The 21,522-nt window shown below is 38.4% G+C and overlaps 1 protein-coding gene across 2 annotated transcripts in view; it reads left to right on the top strand.

Annotated features, from left to right (window-relative positions):
• Positions 1-21,522, top strand: part of impg2a (interphotoreceptor matrix proteoglycan 2a) — a 42,763-nt gene that overhangs the window by 6,176 nt on the left and 15,065 nt on the right. For both annotated transcript variants that reach the window (XM_055031378.1, XM_055031377.1), the window contains 7 exons: positions 11,714-11,760; positions 12,312-12,373; positions 12,479-12,634; positions 14,338-14,396; positions 14,486-14,506; positions 16,264-16,472; positions 19,935-19,978. In XM_055031378.1, the coding sequence (XP_054887353.1) occupies positions 11,714-11,760; positions 12,312-12,373; positions 12,479-12,634; positions 14,338-14,396; positions 14,486-14,506; positions 16,264-16,472; positions 19,935-19,978 (598 nt within the window). The remainder of the gene's footprint in view (positions 1-11,713; positions 11,761-12,311; positions 12,374-12,478; positions 12,635-14,337; positions 14,397-14,485; positions 14,507-16,263; positions 16,473-19,934; positions 19,979-21,522) is intronic.

Below are 21,522 nucleotides of genomic sequence, written 5' to 3'. Positions count from 1 at the left end.
TGAAGCAAATATTTTGGTTATTCCAAATAAAACATTTATGAGAAATATGTTTACAATTTGTCACGCTTCCTGCTCCTCCAGAGACATCACACATTCTAGAACAACTAAACAGTCTAACTGTTCATAAGGACAATGATTAGTGTTAATGCAAGTTAATGCAATTAGTGTTAATGCAAGTTATTAATTCAAACCTATCACTCATGTTTCAACCGTGCTGCATCAAACTCACTGAAATCGATTCTTGTCCTCCCCTGACAGGAATGTGGTCCAATATTTGGTGTGTGTGGCCCAATTCCTCCACAACACACACCAAGAATATCCTTAAAAATCATCCACAAGCCACGATTTATCCAAGAATTATGAAACTTGGCACACATTTGAAAGAGGAGTTTGATTTAAGTCAAAATCCTAGTGGCCAAAGCTACTTTAAGCAAATGAGAGGGGAGAAGACTTGGGGAAAAGGTCAACTAGAAAAGCCAAGTAAACCAACGGTCATCTTTTGGGACCGAACCGGAGAGAATCCACTGACTGGAGAACATGCAAACCATGAAGGCAGAAAATAAATGTTTTAATCACACTAGACAGAATTTAGAGCCAAATTAACTAACAGTTTGTAATGTCAGACTGTGGCAGGAAGCCGGAGCGCCCGGAGAGAAACCTGCAAACAGGAAACCTGTCTAATCTTTTTAGTTCATAAATTTAGATAAGACCCGGTCAGATTTCTCCAGCCTCTAAATGGTCACTAATTGTATCTTTTGGAATTTCCTCATAATCCAAATCAGTTAAGTTTGGCTCCTCTCCAAACGCGCCTTGGTCGCCTTGGAGAGGAGGGGCTGGAGAACTTGAGACATCAGTGACTAGCTGATGTCTCCTTACCTTTTCGTATACGTACAAAACTCCCGTTTGATTCATGTCTTCACTGCAGAGGTCATCTGCAGAGAAGACATGATCATTTTTTCTGCCTTCAGAATTTGATGTTCTCCCATCAAATACGTATAAAAACTGGGTCGACAATGGACCCTGACAGATCACAGAGGACAGACAGAACCGCTCCGTCCCGCAGGCAGACTGTGCGGGCACATCCATAGTCTGGTTGGCCGCCACTGGATGGATCCTGGTCCGCCTCGGGAGAAAACACCAGAACGTTGTTACCCGCCAACTGGTGCTTCTTCTCCAAGGCAGACTTGCAGCCTGAGCAATGGCGCCTGCCTCCCAATGCCAACCAATCGTCAAAAAGAGTGACTAAATCAGTTGGAAAAGTTGCCGCTGGCAGGGCAACATGGGGCCATCGCTCAGGAGCTCCAGGCAGCTGGTTTGACAGACAGAGCAATTGTTGGAGTACAATCTCTGTCTGTCTCCCCACCAAGTGAGTCCAACCATATTAACAAGGACTCCAGCAAACATTTTACAGCGTAATCCCTACACATGTCCAAAAACAGATTTCTCTCCATCAGCTCTACCAGAGCTGGGGAGAGGTCTGTTGCTGTAAAATGTCTGCCCGGATGGCGGACGGCTGCAAGGATTAGACTTGCGCAGCACGGAATGGATGAAGCCTCCAGAAACACACCGTTCCCGGGCAAGACACCGTCTGGTGACACCCAGGTTCAGGAGGCTCTGGAAAGTGGCATTCATCCAGCTACTGTTCAGTTCATTGGAGAACTGACAGTAGCGTTCCATGCCCGCTTGTCCGGATCCTGCAGCCTCTGTCTTCCCTCCATCTGTCATTTCTAAGCCGACCCTCTCTTCCGAATTAAGATCCTCCTCTGGTAAACAGTTAATTTCGAAAGAAATCGTGACCCTACCATTTAAAGACCTCTTTTTTGCCTCTGAGGTACCAAGTTCCCCAGCTGGGGAACTTGGGGTACCAAGTTCCCCACCTGGGGAACTTGGTACCTCAAAGGCACTGGTAATGGTGCCTTTCAGAGACCTCGTTGATGAACTAAGAGCTGGGACCACTGAAGCCAAGGCTTCTGCTGTGAATTCAGCAAAAGCCTTGGCTGCAAGGTCGGCCGCAGATACATCTTCCCCAGCCGGGGCAGATGCTTCTGCGGCTCGTCTCTGGCACGCAAAATACTTTGAGCAAACCTCCCCAGCCGGGTTGGTTTGCTCAAATTTAGTACCGTCAAACTCGGTACTGTCTCCTGTCGTCAGGTCTCCGTCTGCTGTCTCACACTCCTGCCCAGCCGGGTCAGTTTGTCTGGAGACAGTACCGTTGTCTGCGGTACTCTCTGGTAAGGTCACGATTGGGTCTAGTTCTACAGTCCCTAAGATGTCCGCTGGTTTGGAACAAACCTCCCCAGCCGGGCTGGTTTGTTCCTCCTGAAAATCCTCAAACTCCCGCGAGTCCTTAGAATCTGGCAAGTCCTGACAACCTCCTTCGTCCTCCTCAGGAAGGCAATAATCTAATAACTTTTTCATGCCGGTGGTAACGGCGTATCCCAAGCCCCAACCCAGTGGGATAAACAAAGGTACGAGTGCGTTCAAACTAGACATCTTCACAAATTCTTCGCAAATCTTCTTCGCTGAAAGCTGTCTGAATCCTGACTGAAGCACTGAGATTCCTACTTGAGAATTTCTTTGTCATTGATGACATCATCAGTGACCTCACTGGACTTCAAGGGCAAGGAATTGCCTTGGTCATCGCTATGGAAACGATATCAGTTCTGGAAAACTCAAGCTGAAATAATGACTGAATATTTTAAAAATAAATAATATTTTATTTATTCAACAATAGATTTCTATATGATTTAATTATTGCATTTGTGGTTTTCCAAACCTGCTGTGGCATTAACAGCCTTAAGCCATTTATCCACTGATATTTTTAAACACAATCCTATGGTAAGCTAATTGTAGCTTCGCACTCTGAGCTCAAGTCACATTATAAATATTTACATGCAATAAATTGACATATATTAAATATTTACAATATTTTGCAAGCAATATATCTACACTTTAATTACTCATCTGCTTTTATTTTGACACAGTGCAGTGTGAAAGTGAACCACACCGCTGAAAATGTAATAAATGTTGGGCATCCTGATCTATTCATATTGCTATTGATTTACTTTCCAATCATAAGTAGAATTTTTTTTTTTAATTTAGAAGTTGTCTTTTCTGTCTAAAGATCGGAAAACTGAAACTAAAACAATTTCAAAATAAAATGCAACAAAATTTCTCTGAAATGGTTCAAAAAGTCTAATTATTCTAAATATGATGAAGAATGAATAAGAACGATTATAGAATTAGTCTGAATAGATCTGCTTTTATGGATTAGGATTTTTTCTCAGTATTGGGGCCAATACAGATGTAAATATCGATTTGGTACATCTCCAAAACAAACTATTTTGAATAAAGCGGAATAAATAAAACGTTTTTGTTTGATCTGTAGTGAATAAATCTGTTTTGTTTTAGCTCAGATTTGGCCGTAGAAACAAGTGGGAAAAATTTAACAATGAAAATAAAAAGATTTCTGAATGAAAAAACTTTATAGGATTTAAAAACAGGCAGGAAGTGACCTCGATGTAAAGGTGTATACATGATGTATATAGTTAAATATTTTTTTAGATAATATTTTCTGTTTAAGATGATGCATCCTTAAAATCACATACATTGAAAATATCAGCCAAAGGAATTAAGGCTGCAGCTTATAATTATGTTAGAAATAATACTGATTATTCTGATGATCGAGTTATTGCATCAAAAAAATTCATTTAAGCATTTATTTTATTTTATGCAATAGAATACCGATTTCGAAGTCATTTTTTGCTTATTTCACTTACTGATATGCACGTAAATGTTTTTTAAGCTTCATCTAACTCATCTTTTCTGGATTCTTGCTAGATATTCTGTCTCTTTGCAATAACATGTTCAAAATCAGCTGTTCATTTGTTTGTAGAAACTTTTAAAGATTGGCAGCGAATCAAATGAATATCTCCCTCTCTGTATGCAGGTGTTTGTTTGAGTTCCCTTTCTAAAGAATAACATTGTGGCTGATGTTTTACCATGCTCATTTATTAATGCAAATTTTTGCAACTAATTAAATAATTTAAAAAATTAATAAAATACTTTTTTTTTCAGGCCAATTATTCATCAGTGACTACCTAAAACATAATTGCAGGAGTCAAATACCCATATAATTTTTAACATGGTGTAGTTATCAACTAAATCTATTGTAAAGTATGAATTTTAAGTGACAAAATGTGTCAGTATATCAAAAGGAAAAGAAGTTCAGGGTCTCTTGAATTAACTTCACAGATTCATTCTGTTTGACATTGTAATGTAAATAAAACACAAACATTAATATATATATATATTTATATATAATCATATTGGCAGTTGTTTCACATTGACTGTTACATAGTTTGAAGTTCTTTTTAGATTTCAAGTATAATTTGGAACAATTTGTCCCATTATCAAATCATGCAATTAAGATCAGTGGAACGATAAAAGGACATTAATACAATTGAAATTTCATGGTTATAGAAACCCTACGGCGCGGTGAAGTGCTAAAAAACGTGATGCTTTCCTTTATACTTTTTGCAATGCAAACCTACCACCCAGTACAAAAATGTTTAAATAATTGAAAGTGCCTCGCAGATTAATACACAGAGGATTGTGAAAGAAAACAAATAGCTAAAAATGTTTACAATTTTATAATTGTAATTACTAATGTAAAACAGTCTATTGTCACAGTAAATGACAAGTAAATGTCATTTTTTCCATGCTCATATTTTTAAGGCAAGCCTGTCATTTGTTTACTGTGTTTGTGAGATTCTCTGGACTTCGATGCCTTCTGATGCCTACGTTAGTTATAGACTGTGACATAAGAAAAGGAGGCTAAACACCCATATGGCCAACATATGTGTCTGCAGAGCCTAAATGGACAGCTTAGCTTTGTTTTTCTGCTTTGATTATGGTGCAGTGGTAGGTTTTACTTGCAGTGCCGAATATTTACACCCAGAAAAGCTGAAATGTAAGACAGCATTGGTGAAACAACAACAAACTTTAGCAGACTCTGCCAACCCGACCCCCTGACCCATTTAAAATACAGGAAGTAATCTGACATCCAGAGGTGGGATAAAGTACACTGGAGCCTTGTGCAACACACATAAATTAGTATTCCTTATTGAAGCTGGAAGCATTGGACGCCTGCTCAACTTTTTTAAGGGACAACTAATAGTAAATAAAGTAGAAGCACATTAGGACCATGGGGCTGAGGACAAGTCGGGTTCTTCTGAACATGTAAAGTTACCAAGAACCGAAATTATTTAGGTGGATAATTTTTTTATGGATTGGTGGAGCAAACCCCCTCCTGAGTTAGGGGAATCAGGGTGCTAAACAGAATCAGGGTGCTAAAAGTCATAATAAATAAATAAATAAAAGAGGAAACTTGTGTTTGAACGAGGCACAATGCTGCAGCAAAAGCTCAGAGTTAAATCACAACATCCAGTACAACAAGGACAGAGTCAGGTGTGAAGCACCACTCTGCCCACTTCGTACTTGTGGTTATCTCTGCAGCGCTGCAGAAGGATGTCACTTTGGATGGAATAATAGGCCGCCTATTATGGTGAAAGGCTGGCTTTGTTTAAAAGCAAGCTAAAAATTCTCAAATGTGAAACAGAAAGGCAACAGCAAGTCCTTTCTTTGAGGTAAAAGGAGAACAGAAACATTTTAGCTATTTAAGAAAACAGACAACAAAACTGGGACACGTCTAAACTAATAACAACCGCTAACAAATCTGAGAAAACAGAAGAACTGTAAGAAAACTGACAATATTAAGTATTGATCCTTTACACGTAACATCACTCTCTCAGAAACTCGGCCACGACCGACATCAAAACAACCAATGCCCTCCACTTTATCACATTCAAAACCTCACCAAACTTGACCCAAAATTGCCCCCCGAGGAAAATGTTTGGATGTACTAGGTTAACAGTTTACAGATTAAATTCTTCACTTAAAGTTATAAGTTTTACAACTTTAGCGTTGGTGCACATTTTCACAGAGTCCAAAAAACATCTTAAATAATCTCTAAAAACAGTGAGGTTGGGTTTGTTTATAGCAAATTTGCAAACATGTATGTGAAATTTAGCCAGCAGAATAAGAAAGTTTATGAAATACTCTTTTCCAGACAAACTATTATTGGAAAAACAAAAAAACATGTTTAACATTCAAGGAATACATACATTACAATTTCCAACTAAAGAAAATATTGAAGTCACACCAAAATGTTTTACTAAAAGGGCATTCCCAAAAAAGGTGGGTTAAAATTTCTTGTTTGATGCAACAAAAAGAACACGAGGGATCAATACTAGGAGTATATTTATTCAGTACTGAATTTACAGGGCAACACCTGAATAAAATTTTAAGAGACTCCTCCCTTACTTTATTTGAGACAACAAATTTTCATGGCAATAGCCATGTTTGTTCCCAATCAATATCTGAATAAAGATTATTCCAAAAAAAGATTGAAGCAGGTTTGCTGATAGTATTCCCTTGGATTATTTCTCTAATACGTTTATTTTGGGGTTTAATACTAAGGAACTGGTCTGAATTACCAATAAATAACTGTGGAAATCTGGGACATGGAATATGGGCTCTATCTGAGGTTGATATGAGAAATTTCAAGCCTGCTGGAATAGCATCGAAAACAATAGCAAATTCTTTAGAGGTTGCAGGGAAGTTATATTTATGAAGAAATTCACCATAATTAAACAGTTGACCATTCTCATTAAACAAGTGTTTTAAAGTTAGAATATCATTTTCCACCCAGTTCTTAAGAAATATAGATTTATGCTTGAAGCAAATATTTTGGTTATTCCAAATAAAACATTTATGAGAAATATGTTTACAATTTGTCACGCTTCCTGCTCCTCCAGAGACATCACACATTCTAGAACAACTAAACAGTCTAACTGTTCATAAGGACAATGATTAGTGTTAATGCAAGTTATTAATTCAAACCTATCACTCATGTTTCAACCGTGCTGCATCAAACTCACTGAAATCGATCCTTGTCCTCCCCCTGACAGGAATGTGGTCCAATATTTGGTGTGTGTGGCCCAATTCCTCCACAACACACCCAAGAATATCCTTAAAAATCATCCACAAGCCACGATTTATCCAAGAATTATGAAACTTGGCACACATTTGAAAGAGGAGTTTGATTTAAGTCAAAATCCTAGTGGCCAAAACTACTTTAAGCAAACGAGAAAGGAGAAGACTTGGGGAAAAGGTCAACTAGAAAAGACAAGTAGACCAACGGTCATCTTTTGGGACCGAACCGGAGAGAATCCACTGATTGGAGAACATGCAAACCATGAAGGCAGAAAATAAATGTTTTAATCACACTAGGCAGAATTTAGAGCCAAATTAACTAACAGTCGTAATGTCAGACTGTGGCAGGCCGGAGCGCCCGGAGAGAAACCTGCAAACAGGAAACCTGTCTAATCTTTTTAGTTCATAAATTTAGATAAGACCCGGTCAGATTTCTCCAGCCTCCAAATGGTCACTAATTGCATCTTTTGGAATTTCCTCATAATCCAAATCAGTTAAGTTTGGCTCCTCTCCAAACGCGCCTTGGTCGCCTTGGAGAGGAGGGGCTGGAGAACTTGAGACATCAGTGACTAGCTGATGTCTCCTTACCTTTTCGTATACGTACAAAACTCCCGTTTGATTCATGTCTTCACTGCAGAGGTCATCTGCAGAGAAGACATGATCATTTTCTGCCTTCAGAATTTGATGTTCTCCCATCAAATACGTATAAAACTGGGTCGACAATGGACCCTGACAGATCACAGAGGACAGACAGAACCGCTCCGTCCCGCAGGCAGACTGTGCGGGCACATCCATAGTCTGGTTGGCCGCCACTGGATGTATCCTGGTCCGCCTCGGGAGAAAAAACACCAGAACGTTGTTACCCGCCAACTGGTGCTTCTTCTCCAAGGCAGACTTGCAGCCTGAGCAATGGCGCCTGCCTCCCAATGCCAACCAATCGTCAAAAAGAGTAACTAAATCAGTTGGAAAAGTTGCCGCTGGCAGGGCAACCACGGGGCCATCGCTCAGGAGCTCCAGGCAGCTGGTTTGACAGACAGAGCAATTGTTGGAGCAGTACAAGTCTCTGTCTGTCTCCCCACCAAGTGAGTCCAACCATATTAACAAGGACTCCAGCAAACATTTTACAGCGTAATCCCTACACATGTCCAAAAACAGATTTCTCTCCATCAGCTCTACCAGAGCTGGGGAGAGGTCTGTTGCTGTAAAATGTCTGCCCGGATGGCGGACGGCTGCAAGGATTAGACTTGCGCAGCACGGAATGGATGAAGCCTCCAGAAACCCGTTCCCGGGCAAGACACCGTCTGGTGACACCCAGGTTCAGGAGGCTCTGGAAAGTGGCATTCATCCAGCTACTGTTCAGTTCATTGGAGAACTGACAGTAGCGTTCCATGCCCGCTTGTCCGGATCCTGCAGCCTCTGTCTTCCCTCCATCTGTCATTTCTAAGCCGACCCTCTCTTCCGAATTAAGATCCTCCTCCGGTAAACAGTTAATTTCGAAAGAAATCGTGACCCTACCATTTAAAGACCTCTTTTTTGCCTCTGAGGTACCAAGTTCCCCTCCTGGGGAACTTGGTACCTCAAAGGCACCGGTAATGGTGCCTTTCAGAGACCTCGTTGATGAACTAAGAGCTGGGACCACTGAAGCCAAGGCTTCTGCTGTGAATTCAGCAAAAGCCTTGGCTGCAAGGTCGGCCGCAGATACATCTTCCCCAGCCGGGGCAGATGCTTCTGCGGCTCGTCTCTGGCACGCAAAATACTTTGAGCAAACCTCCCCAGCCGGGTTGGTTTGCTCAAATTTAGTACCGTCAAACTCGGTACTGTCTCCTGTCGTCAGGTCTCCGTCTGCTGTCTCACACTCCTGCCCAGCCGGGTCAGTTTGTCTGGAGACAGTACCGTTGTCTGCGGTACTCTCTGGTAGGGTCACGATCGGGTCTAGTTCTACAGTCCCTAAGATGTCCGCTGGTTTGGAACAAACCTCCCCAGCCGGGCTGGTTTGTTCCTCCTGAAAATCCTCAAAGTCCCGCAAGTCCTTAGAATCCGGCAAGTCCTGACAACCTCCTTCGTCCTCCTCAGGAAGGCAATAATCTAATAACTTTTTCATGCCGGTGGTAACGGCGTATCCCAAGCCCCAACCCAGTGGGATAAACAAAGGTACGAGTGCGTTCAAACTAGACATCTTCACAAATTCTTCGCAAATCTTCTTCGCTGAAAGCTGTCTGAATCCTGACTGAAGCACTGAGATTCCTACTTGAGAATTTCTTTGTCATTGATGACATCATCAGTGACCTCACTGGACTTCAAGGGCAAGGAATTGCCTCTGGTCATCGCTATGGAAACGATATCAGTTCTGGAAAACTCAAGCTGAAATAATGACTGAATATTTTAAAAATAAGTAATATTTTATTCATTTAACAATATTTCTATATGATTTAATTATTGCATTTGTGGTTTTCCAAACCTGCTGTGGCATTAACAGCCTTAAGCCATTTATCCACTGATATTTTTAAACACAATCCTATGGTAAGCTAATTGTAGCTTCGCACTCTGAGCTCAAGTCACATTATAAATATTTACATGCAATAAATTGACATATATTAAATATTTACAATATTTTGCAAGCAATATATCTACACTTTAATTACTCATCTGCTTTTATTTTGACACAGTGCAGTGTGAAAGTGAACCACACCGCTGAAAATGTAATAAATGTTGGGCATCCTGATCTATTCATATTGCTATTGATTTACTTTCCAATCATAAGTAGAATTTTTCTTTTTTTAATTTAGAAGTTGTCTTTTCTGTCTAAAGATCGGAAAACTGAAACTAAAACAATTTCAAAATAAAATGCAACAAAACTTCTCTGAAATGGTTCAAAAAGTCTAATTATTCTAAATATGATGAAGAATGAATAAAGAACGATTGTAGAATTAGTCTGAATAGATCTGCTTTTATGGATTAGGATTTTTTCTCAGTATTGGGGCCAATACAGATGTAAATATCGGTTTGGTACATTTCCAAAACAAACTATTTTGAATAAAGCGGAATAAATAAAACGTTTTTGTTTGATCTGTAGTGAATAAATCTGTTTTGTTTTAGTTCAGATTTGGCCGTAGAAACAAGTGGGAAAAAATTTAACAATGAAAATAAAAAGATTTCTGAAGGAAAAAACTTTATAGGATTTAAAAACAGGCAGTAAGTGAAGTCGATGTAAAGGTGTATACATGATGTATATAGTTAAATATTTTTTTTAGATAATATTTTCTGTTTAAGATGATGCATCCTTAAAATCACATACATTGAAAATATCAGCCAAAGGAATTAAGGCTGCAGCTTATAATTATGTTAGAAATAATACTGATTATTCTGATGATTAATCGAGTTATCGCATCAAAAAAATTCTTTTAACCATTTATTTTATTTTATGCAATAGAATACGATTTCGAAGTCATTTTTTGCTTATTTCACTTACTGATATGCACGTAAATGTTTTTTTAAGCTTCATCTAACTCATCTTTTCTGGATTCTTGCTAGATATTCTGTCTCTTTGCAATAACATGTTCAAAATCAGCTGTTCATTTGTTTGTAGAAACTTTAAAGATTGGCAGCGGATCAAATGAATATCTCCTCTCTGTATGCAGGTGTTTGTTTGAGTTCCCTTTCTAAAGAATAACATTGTGGCTGTTGTTTTACCATGCTCATTTATTAATGCAAATTTTTGCAACTAATTAAATAATTTAAAAAATTAATAAAATACTTTTTTTTTCAGGCCAATTATTCATCAGTGACTACCTAAAACATAATTGCAGGAGTCAAATACCCATGTAATTTTTAACATGGCGTAGTTATCAACTAAATCTATTTTAAGTTTTGCAGAAAATGTATTGTAAAGTATGAATTTTAAGTGACAAAATGTGTCAGTATATCAAAATGAAAAGAAGTTCAGGGTCTCTTGAATTAACTTCACAGATTCATTCTGTTTGACATTGTAATGTAAATAAACACAAACATTAATATATATATTTATATATAATCATATTGGCAGTTGTTTCACATTGACTGTTACATAGTTTGAAGTTCTTTTTAGATTTCAAGTATAATTTGGAACAATTTGTCCCATTATCAAATCATGCAATTAAGATCAGTGGAACGATAAAAGGACATTAATACAATTGAAATTTCATGGTTATAAAAACCCTATGCAGTGAAGTGCTAAAAAACGTGATGCTTTCCTTTATACTTTTTGCAATGCAAACCTACCACCCAGTACAAAAATGTTTAATAATTGAAAGTGCCTCACAGATTAATACACAGAGGATTGTGAAAGAAAAACGAAAATAGCTAAAAATGTTTACAATTTTATAATTGTAATTACTAATGTAAAACAGTCTATTGTCACAGTAAATGATAACATCTTGTGTCGAAGTGTACTAAATGTAAGGGATAAACTTAATTACCTCAGATTGTAGCTTTGATCATTTTTGCTAGGAGGAAAAAAAAAGAAAAAAATCATTATGTTCTCCTTTGAGATTTGTGTTAAAGTGAAATCCACAAAGTTATTTCTTAACTTTTTTTTGTTCCCATCTTTACCCACAGTCCACATGATGTTGTAATCTAGGATTAACACTGCATAAACATTTTTTTTCTTCCCGTTTTACAGCACACCAACACCAGCGAGTTCAGAAACAGCTGAAGCTCCTGAGTTAGGTCAGCGTCACTGCTGATAACACTGCAACATACTCTATGCTTATTGTAAACCTCACCAGGAACTGTTGTGGTGTCAGTATGCTACTTCCCTGTCTTGTCGTATGTTTGATCCATGAGCTTCACTCTAGTTCAGCTCAGCCTGAGATTCTAAGACAGTTTATGGTCAATGTTTCATCACGTTGCAACCACGAAATTTAACATATTGGGATTTTATGCACAAAGGTTTAAGTGGAAGGAAAATGACGCACATGATTTTTCACCATTACAACTTGAAAATTGCGTCTTTGCCTTTAATAAAGTGTAGCTTTCTGACAATAAAACGGGTTAAAAAACATTAAAATACAAGCAGATTATGGAGTACTGTTGGATCCATCATATGAAAAGGCCGTTATCATTATCATAAATACATTGAAGTTTCTGGCTGCAACGCGACAAAATGTGGAATAGTTTCTAATGAATACTTTTCCAAAGCGTTATATATATATTTTTATTTATTCTGAGTAAATCTGAATTAACACCCTGTTTTTTTATACACAAAATAAACAATGCAGAGGAAGTAGATAAAGGAAAGGACATCGCTGATGTCATTTCACCAGAGGTGGAAGAGAGTCCAGTGAGTACAAAGAGATATTGTGCATCACAAATATTTGCATTTTCCTGGAGTTTGTTGGTTACATGTTTTTTTGTTTGTTTGTTTGCTTGTTTTTTTATGGTGCAGCTGTTCAATGAAATCACCATTCAGCCCACGGCTGCTCCTGTTCTGGAGCAGGTGGTGGAGCTGAGCATCCTCCTGACCGGAGAGGTCTTCAGCGACGAGCTCAGAGATCCAGCCAGCCTCAAGTTCCAGACTCTCAGCAGAGATCTTGCGGAAAAGGTTTGTCTCAGGCTCCATCTGGGTCTGTTTTGCCATGGGAGATTATTGCATTATCATTGAACATAATCTAATTGCCTAATGCCCTGCGATTCCTTGCATTGTCTGTTTTAAATGCGTTTTAACGACTGCAGTTGCTAAGCTTAGCACCATGGGCTCAAAGCTTGCAGATTTTACAGTTTGCTGTTGGTAAAATAATTACTTGTTCTGAAAGCACAGCTTTATAAGATTTCATGGGAAAAAATAAACCTTTGCACATGTAAGTATTTGTACAGATACTGTTTGAAGCAACTTTTACAAGCACCTGGAAAAGTTTGTGAATCTTGTGAATCTGTTCATGAACATCTGTTGCATTAACCACAATGTACTCCCAAATACAAACATAACTCATAGACAGCATCTTGGATAAAAGTCAGTATTTTTTTTTTTTTTACATAATGGTTGTGTTTGTGTTGGGCTGCTTTCTTTGTTTCTGATTTTCTTATTTGACCTTCTACAGGAATTTTCAACATAAATAAATCTGCATTACATAACGGCACTCACCTTGCCTGCATGCAGTCTTGCAGACCTTGAAGAGAACATGTGCTTGCAGTCTGAATGTTTTTTCAGTCTTTCCTTTTGTCTGAAAGTTTTGATAAATTGGTTGAGGAAAGCAATGCATGTAGATTTATTTTATATTGAGGAGCAAGACCTTTTCTTATTTGTTAAAGATTATTGGTAACAAAGTGAAACATCAATTACAGATTTGTGGCCACTTCACCGCTTTTGTTTTCCAAAAGTGTCGACCTGTCAACTCTGCTTTTAATACATTTTTAAGAGCTATAATAAAAATAATTAGAATATTATTCTTTCCTTTCTGTTGTGAAACATAATTTTAGTAGTTTTAAAATGATTATTAAGTAAATTCATGCTTGGAATAGGCTTTGGTATCTTATATCAGCAATTTGCACAGATAACTTCCTCGACATTACGACAACAGCTGTCTCTGTGTTTATAAAGAATGCAGACCCTCACCGTGATTCTGAGATTTCCAAAAGGCTGCCAACATTCAGAAGTCCAGCCTTGTCCATAACAAACAGCTTGGAAGTTGAAATGGCTAAAACAGAATACCTTTTTAACTCTCTTGTCAGTCTTGTGTTCTGTCGCTCTTTTGCAGCCTAATTGAGTATAATGTGAGAATCACTTCATGCATCCGTTTCACTTCTAATGTAATTTTAAATTTAAAAGAGCCGGGGCGTGCTGTGGTGGCGCCGGGGTTAGCATGCCCCACGTTTGGAAGCCTCAGTCTTCGACACGGACGTCACGGGTTCAACTCCCGTCCCCGGCGACCCTTGCTGCATGTCTTCTCTCCTCGCCCTCCTTCCTGTCTGCCTACTGTCGAAACAAAGTAGGCAGACAGCGCCACTAGCGCCGCAAAAGTTCTTTGGAGAAAAAAAAACGATAAAAAATTTTTTTTCAAAAGAACTAACTTCGAGTCTTCTCTCAGTAACAGCATCCCCACTAGAGTGTTATTATCAGTGCAGCCAAAGTCAGAACCGATGAAGCTAAAAATATTTGATGATGGTCACAAACTGATTTCTCTCTGCATCTTTGCTTTCCGTATATTGGATTTGTGTTTCTGCAAACCGAGTTTGTTACGACACTTTGGGAATTATAACAAATCACGAGCAATTGCTTTAATCTCATGCCTGACTGTGTTTATGCAGATAGAAGATGCTCTAGAGGGGCTTCCCGGCTTTAAGAGTGTGTCTGTAATCGACTTCAGGTTAGTTTCTGATCCCACACCTCATGTTTTGATGCCTATGCCATCTGTACTGTCAGCAGAAATCTAACAGCTCCTTCCCTTTTATCTAGACCACAGAAGGACACTCAGTGGTGAGTTATTGCACTGTGTTGTTTAACCCTGCATATCTCTTGTCATTCCTCTGGTAGATTTAGATGTATCACCAGTTGCACATGTAAATTATCTTAATGCAGCCACCCACCTGTTAAGAGGGATCAGGATGGGTCCTGCCAAGTAATCAGGTGCTATTATGTGCGAGGTTCATAACCTCACCGAACTGAATGAGAGAAGAGGTTCATGACATGGAGGGTGGGTCAAAAGAAAAATATCAAAACTCATACGTTAAAAAGGCAACAGAACAAAAAATAAATAAATTAAAGCCATTTGGTGTACAAACTGGAAAAAAAAACAGATTGCACAACAGTTTAAAAAGTTTAAAAAGTCATCCTAAATATAAACCAAAATGAGGCCATATAATGAGAAATAAGTTTGAACTGTTTTGAATACGAATATGTTTTAGTAGTTTAGTAATTAACTTTGGTTGCAATAACTTGAAACGTTTTTGTACCACTCTTCCACACAATATTTTATTAGTTCTTTAAATTCGGTGGACGTTTTTCCACTGCATCTCCCTTAAGCCTCCTCCACAGAATTTCCAGCACATTTATTTTCTCTTCAGCCATTATTTTGTAGTTTTGTTGCTTTGTGTGGGCTCAATTTGTCATACCACCCTGTTTGCAACATCAACCCCCGTGCTTGTGGACTTTGTGCTTTTATATTGCGCTTGGTTCTTGCCACAAGTCTCTATTGTTGTTTCATCTGTTCAAAGGATATTTTTACTAGGAATCTTGTGGCTGATTCAGCTGTGCAGACCCACTTGCAACTGCAACTTTTTAAAGATGTTTGACATTTAGCATGCTAACTGAACTCTGTAGCTTTTGAGATGGAGCTCTTGAATATCAATTTCTCTGAGTATTACACAATGATTATCAATAAAATGTTAGGACATTCCGTCTTGAAGTGACTAGTTGCCATTTTCGAATGTGGGATCCTTTTTACCAAACTTTTATTGAACTTTTATTGAACTTTTATTGGCATCGACATAACCTTAAGGCACTTCCCAGATTGACTGGCAGCAATAATTGCTTCTCCAAACTCATTGCTGATTGTTTTTCCTGCCATTCATTGAGTTAACAATCAAGTCTGTGTGCCGCAAATCTCCAGATGACTCAAACCCAGGCTTTATAGCGTGGAGGACTGCTACTGATGTCTTTAGACTCTATTTTTGCTTCGGTTTTGTTTCACAAATAATCACAGTTCAGAGTCTGTTGTGCCATGTGGAGTCCGCAAAGGCCGGATCATTTTATTCTAAAATTGTATTTGTGAATAATATCTCCCTCTGAAAGCGGATTTCAGTATGAGACTTAAGTCTGTCGCTGAGACTAAGTTGGGAGGGAAACAGGATCTCTGAGTTTGCACATACTCAGCTGTCTGCCAACAGTCCGTTACGGTGGAGAAATAGCAGCAGTCAAATCAAGGCTAATGAATGGCTTTTTCCAGGAGAGGAGGTCTGCTGCGAGGTTTTCACGTTTGTTTTGATCATACTGGCACTTCAGCTGACTCGGGGGTTTTCATTCCAGAGAGGCATGCGTGTGTTACAAGTAGACATAAATCACAGAAGTTGTCAGTGAACTCATTTTTACTGAGTCTTAATTAAATCAACACATTAGTCATTTTTTCTTGAATACTGTGCCCACCGAGATGCTATATATCGTCATGATGTTTTCTCTCTGCCTCAGTGAATTTGCTGTTTCTCTTCTGTGTGACAGCATCATATTTGTGTCACCAGGTTGGACGGCATAGTGGTGGATTATGCAGTCACAGTAGCGGTGGACGGAGCCGGAGTGAGCTCTGAACAACTGAACTACCTGACCCTGCAGTCCAACCTGGTGGAGAGCTCGTATCGAGAGATCAAGGATCCCCCCACAGTGGTCTACACCGTCAACGAGATTAGAAACATCTTCACCGAACCTCATCACATCCACGAGCCAGAGAGTGGTAAGACTGTAACCCGCTGCGTTAATTTAGTCGCGTGTTTAAGTGTGGCTGTTTAGATAACTGTAAATGCTTACAACTGGTTCATGAGTGCGCTGCAAATTTAAGCTGCATGTATCGTTGAAATAAGAAACACAAGAATATCTGTAACCTGCTTAATGAGAGTTGACCACTAAAAAGGCAGTGACAATAAACACTTGATAAATTATTTTTAGGGTGAGAGCCCTTTCAACTAAGGTAAGTAGAAGGTAAAATCTTCTTAAATTAAACAAAGTAAGTTATAAAACCAATTATCTGTCTTTTGGGAGGGTTTTTTAGCCGACTTTTCTTTTGATTTATATTTGATAGTCAAAGGGCCACAAATATCGAGCGACTTTCCCTCAGAAGCAGGTTTGGAGGCAATTATTATTTAACCCGGCTAAAATAGCAAGCGATCATGAAGAGTGATCAATATCAAGTTATTTTAATCAAGAGCACACACAAAGAAATGATAAAAGAAAACAGAAAACAATCAGGCAAAAATATAAATGAATTTTTTTTTGCACCATTTTTTATTTTTTTTTAACAGAACAAACGGGCGACATGCTTTTAATGTTTTGAACATAGAATTGTTTAGCTCTGTCTACATTAATCAAATAACTTTTTATGGGTTTTGATTCAATCCATCCATCCATCCATTTTCCGGTCACCTTTCTCCCTAACGGGGTCGGGAGTTGCTGGTGCCTATCTCCAGCTGCGTTCCGGGCGAGAGGCGGGGTCACCCTGGACAGGTCGCCAATCTGTCGCAGGGCAACAGAGAGACAAACAGGACAAACAACCGTGCACACACACACTCACACCTAGGGAGAATTTGGAAAGACCAATGAACCTGACAGTCATGCTTTTGGACTGTGGGAGGAAGACAGAGAACCCAGAGAGAGCCCAGGGAAAACATGCAAAATCCGTGCAGAAAGACCCCGGCCGGGAATCACACCCACAACCTTCTTGCTGCAAGGCAACAATGTTACCAATGTGATTCAAATTTAGGTTAATTTTAAATATGATCAAACATATTCGCATCTTCACATGTTTCTCTTTTTTTCTTTCATATTTGAAAAGTAGCATGTACACTTTTAAATTATAAATTGTACACCTTTAAAAAATCTATCAATTACAAATTATATCTTTACACTTCAAAACAGTATCTAGTTTTGTTATTGCAAAAAAATTAATCAAAATGTTATCTTTAGGTAATGATTAAGAAAATAAAAATGTAGTTTACAAAACATTTGCTAGGAAGTATGTAAAGTCTCAGAATGTATACAATTCTAATTTAATGATTTTATCTTCTTTTTAGGGTTAGCCTAACCCTAACCCCTAACCCTAACCCTGAAATTGAACATGTATGAATAAAATATACTTCAAAAATTATTTAAAAATTGCTCATGTTTTTATTTCCCTGTTCACCAGACAAGACAAATATTTTCTTAAACATTTAAGAGTCTTACAGGGCCCTGCGGTGTTGCACTCTGGTTTTATACTCATTACACTTGCTTCCTGCAGAATTAGAAAGCAGAGGCTTACAACCACAAGAGTGGCCACCAACAGCAATTGTTTCAAAAGCATTGGTTAGATGTGGCTGCTAATATTTGGGCGTCTAATTAAAGGGCAATTGAGATAAATAATGGGATTTTCCCATGCTTAAAGACCTTGTTTTGGTTTATTCTTCTAAGCACATTTAGCTAATTGGAGACAGAAGATCAAAGGTGTACAACACAGACCTTTTTCACAACATAATGACGTGGCACTGAACCACTTCTGTCTCTGAAAAACCAATCCTTTTTTATTTTCTTTTTAAGAAGTTGAGAAATGGCTCCAGCCCTAGTAAAGTGCCCAACCCCACTTGTGACCTTTAGGATATTTTTTAGACATCACCATGTTTTCTTATTCTCCAGCCAGTGAAACACTCTGGAAAAACGCATGTGTGGTTTTCAAATCTATGGAAACCACCGGGCTTTGATAACGGTCTGACCCTGATTATGTTTGACTTTGATGTGATTTAAGTTTTGTGCTACAGAGCACACCTGGGATCTGTAATAATTAAAAGAAGCTGTTTTTTGTTTTGTTTTGTTTTGTTTTTTTAAAGCCTTAGTTACATACATGCACTGACCAGATCAGCTGAGTCAACTGGAGTTGTAACACGCAAAGGAAAAGCAGAATTAAAAGCTTTGCAGCTAAGCTTTCAAACTTTTGGAGCCACTACAGAAGGCAGCGTCATTCAGGTTGACGTCACAACATGGTTTGCTTCCTTCCCTTTAAAATCTTTAACACTTTCTGGAACATAATATGGCTTTATATCATCTTATTTTATGGGTGATTAAAGTTAACTTAAATCAAGTTTAAAAGCAAGCTAATGTAGAGAGAATGTTAAGTTAATTTTAGAGTCTCGTATATGCAGAGACTATAACATAAGATAGAGAGAAGTAGTACCGTTAGTATCGTTATCTGTACTATGTTATGCAGACAACATAGTACTTGCATGTAGCTCCAAATTTATCAGCATTAGGAGCATTAAAATAAAAAGGTTGTTGTTAATAATCCATTTTATTTGGTAAATATGTATTTTAGTCTTGACTTGTTGAAGCTGTGCTCTGGTGCAGCAGTCATTGTGGTGCGAGCAACACTTCATGTGCAGGTATAACGCAGCTTAACACCTGTCAGTCTCAGTAGCACAGCTTCTTCTCTGTTTCTCACTTTGCTCCTTCTTGTAAAAGCGTAGCGTGACAGTTTGGATGGAGATTAAGATTATGCTATTAGCTCATTAGACCTAATGTCTCTAGCTACTCACCTCAGAGACCTAGTAACTTCCTACTATCTCTGCACGACCTGATTCTCATGTTCAACACGCTACATCTAAGTGACATTCCCTGAGTAAAACAGATATGAAAAATTTGTATAATTTTTCTTAAAGGGCACAAAATGTATAGTCTACTATGGATTCAAGCAGACTGTAAGTAGGTTAACTGATTTTTGGGGGTGGGGCTGCGGGCTCTTGAATGAAGTGATAATGTCTATCCCATCTCTGTCCTGCTTTTCATTTTTTCCATGCTCATATTTTTAAGGCAAGCCTGTCATTCGTTTACTGTGTTTGTGAGGTTCTCTGGACTTCGATGCCTTCTGATGCCTACGTTAGTTATAGACTGTGACATAAGAAAAGGAGGCTAAACACCCATATGGCCAACATATGTGTCTGCAGAGCCTAAATGGACAGCTTAGCTTTGTTTTTCTGCTTTGATTATGGTGTAGTGGTAGGTTTTACTTGCAGTGCCGAATATTTACACCCAGAAAAGCTGAAATGTAAGACAGCATTGGTGAAACAACAACAAACTTTAGCAGACTCTGCCTTGCGAAAATATTTGAACTTTGGCCATGTTCCTTTTTTATGTGACAATGTGTTTTAATATTTTTTCTCCACTGGTTCCACAGTGTCTGAGATTCCTGAACCAGTCAGCGTTGCACACGGAGCGGCGGTGAGTAGCCACCTCCCTGATCTGCCTGCTTTAGGCTCCACCAATTTGATAAATCATTTATGTTTGAGGCTGCTGACCTTTGCAGCATGACTGATGTTCCGATAACCTGTAAATGGCTTGAGATGTTATCCAGACTTCACCAGTGCAGCCAGCAGATGAGCTCCCCTGGACGGATGAAGTGAAGGCTTTGAGGATTAGGTTGGCTCTTGCCATACTAATCTACTACTATTCTTGGACAGAAACAACAGTGCACCACACCAGAATTAAGAATTAAGAGTACCATCTAAAATCTTCTATGGTCATTTGGGCTTTCTCATGAGTATCAATGCTTGTTTTGCACACACTTGGTTCATTTTTTTTCTTTTATAAATAATTGAACTAAAAGCTCTTAATTGCACCAACTAAACCCTTTAAGTTTACCAATATCTGAAAAGATTAAACTTGCAAATATAAAAATTATGAGTGTTTAAATCTTTAGCCAATTAAAGAGAAACACATGCATATGTTTTGTCTGGTCTGAATGTGTGAACAGATCCCATTCTTTACTATGAGTCCCACCTCGTTAATCCAATATTACTAACAGGATTATCTCTGTGGTTCCTTACTGACGTGTGACAGGCGAGCTAGCTCTGGCCATAAGAAGTGTCAAAGCTCTTAGAACCAAATCTGCTGGTAGACAATTTCCAGCTTTAGACAAATAAATGTTTTAAATAAAGCAGCTGTTTCCTGAACTACATTAGGACATTTTAATCAATATTACAAAATTTCTGCTTCTTTGACTGAACTAGAGTGGTGTAAGAAAGCGTTTTTTGTTGACATGTAACAAACCTGAACCTGCTGTCTTCCAGTCCTTTTAAAGATAACTGTACAATGTTTAGTTTTGTCTAATGGAAAGAGTGTTTTCTAACTGTCGCATGGCGTTGATTCAGGAAGGAAAAGTTCAGCACCAAGGAAACCCATCAGAATGAATGTGACATGGAACAGATGCAAACTATAAATTACAAGATGAGTGATTCTATTATCAGGCTGTTGCCACAACATCCAACAGTCATTTGAAACAATGAGTAAAGATGACCAGACACTAGAAACAGAATTGGTTCCAGGTTATCCAATGCAGAACAGATCTCTACCTAAATGTGTGCAGAAAGGGATTCTTGTGGACAAAAGAATTGTCCATATATATATATATTTGCAAAATTTGTGTGTGTGGGTGTCCTCACATATGTTTCTTGTCCATCACTGAGCTACTGACATCCACATGTGCCATGTGCTGGATATGTAAAAGACTCTATCAAATGCCATTAAAAACTGTTAATGCGTTTAATGTGTCTGAGACATTCTATGTCTACCTATCTTCACTAACGAAAAGCTGTAAAAGGGATTGAGGTACATGCGCTTATGTGTTTTGCAATCAGTCTGCAGTATTGTCTTCAGTTTTTCTATTTGTGGATGGATTTAGCAGTTTGCCAATGAAAATAGATCTAATAAAGGAATAATGACAGGGAATCCAATCAGATTACCTCCACATCTAACTCCCTTTAGTG

The sequence above is a fragment of the Poeciliopsis prolifica genome, unplaced genomic scaffold (assembly GCF_027474105.1).
Source record: "Poeciliopsis prolifica strain line A6 unplaced genomic scaffold, Auburn_PproV2 SCAFFOLD007, whole genome shotgun sequence".
Lineage (NCBI taxonomy): Eukaryota > Metazoa > Chordata > Actinopteri > Cyprinodontiformes > Poeciliidae > Poeciliopsis > Poeciliopsis prolifica.
The sequence above is the reverse complement of the archived record's forward strand: the minus strand, read 5'-3'. Positions and strand labels throughout refer to the sequence as shown.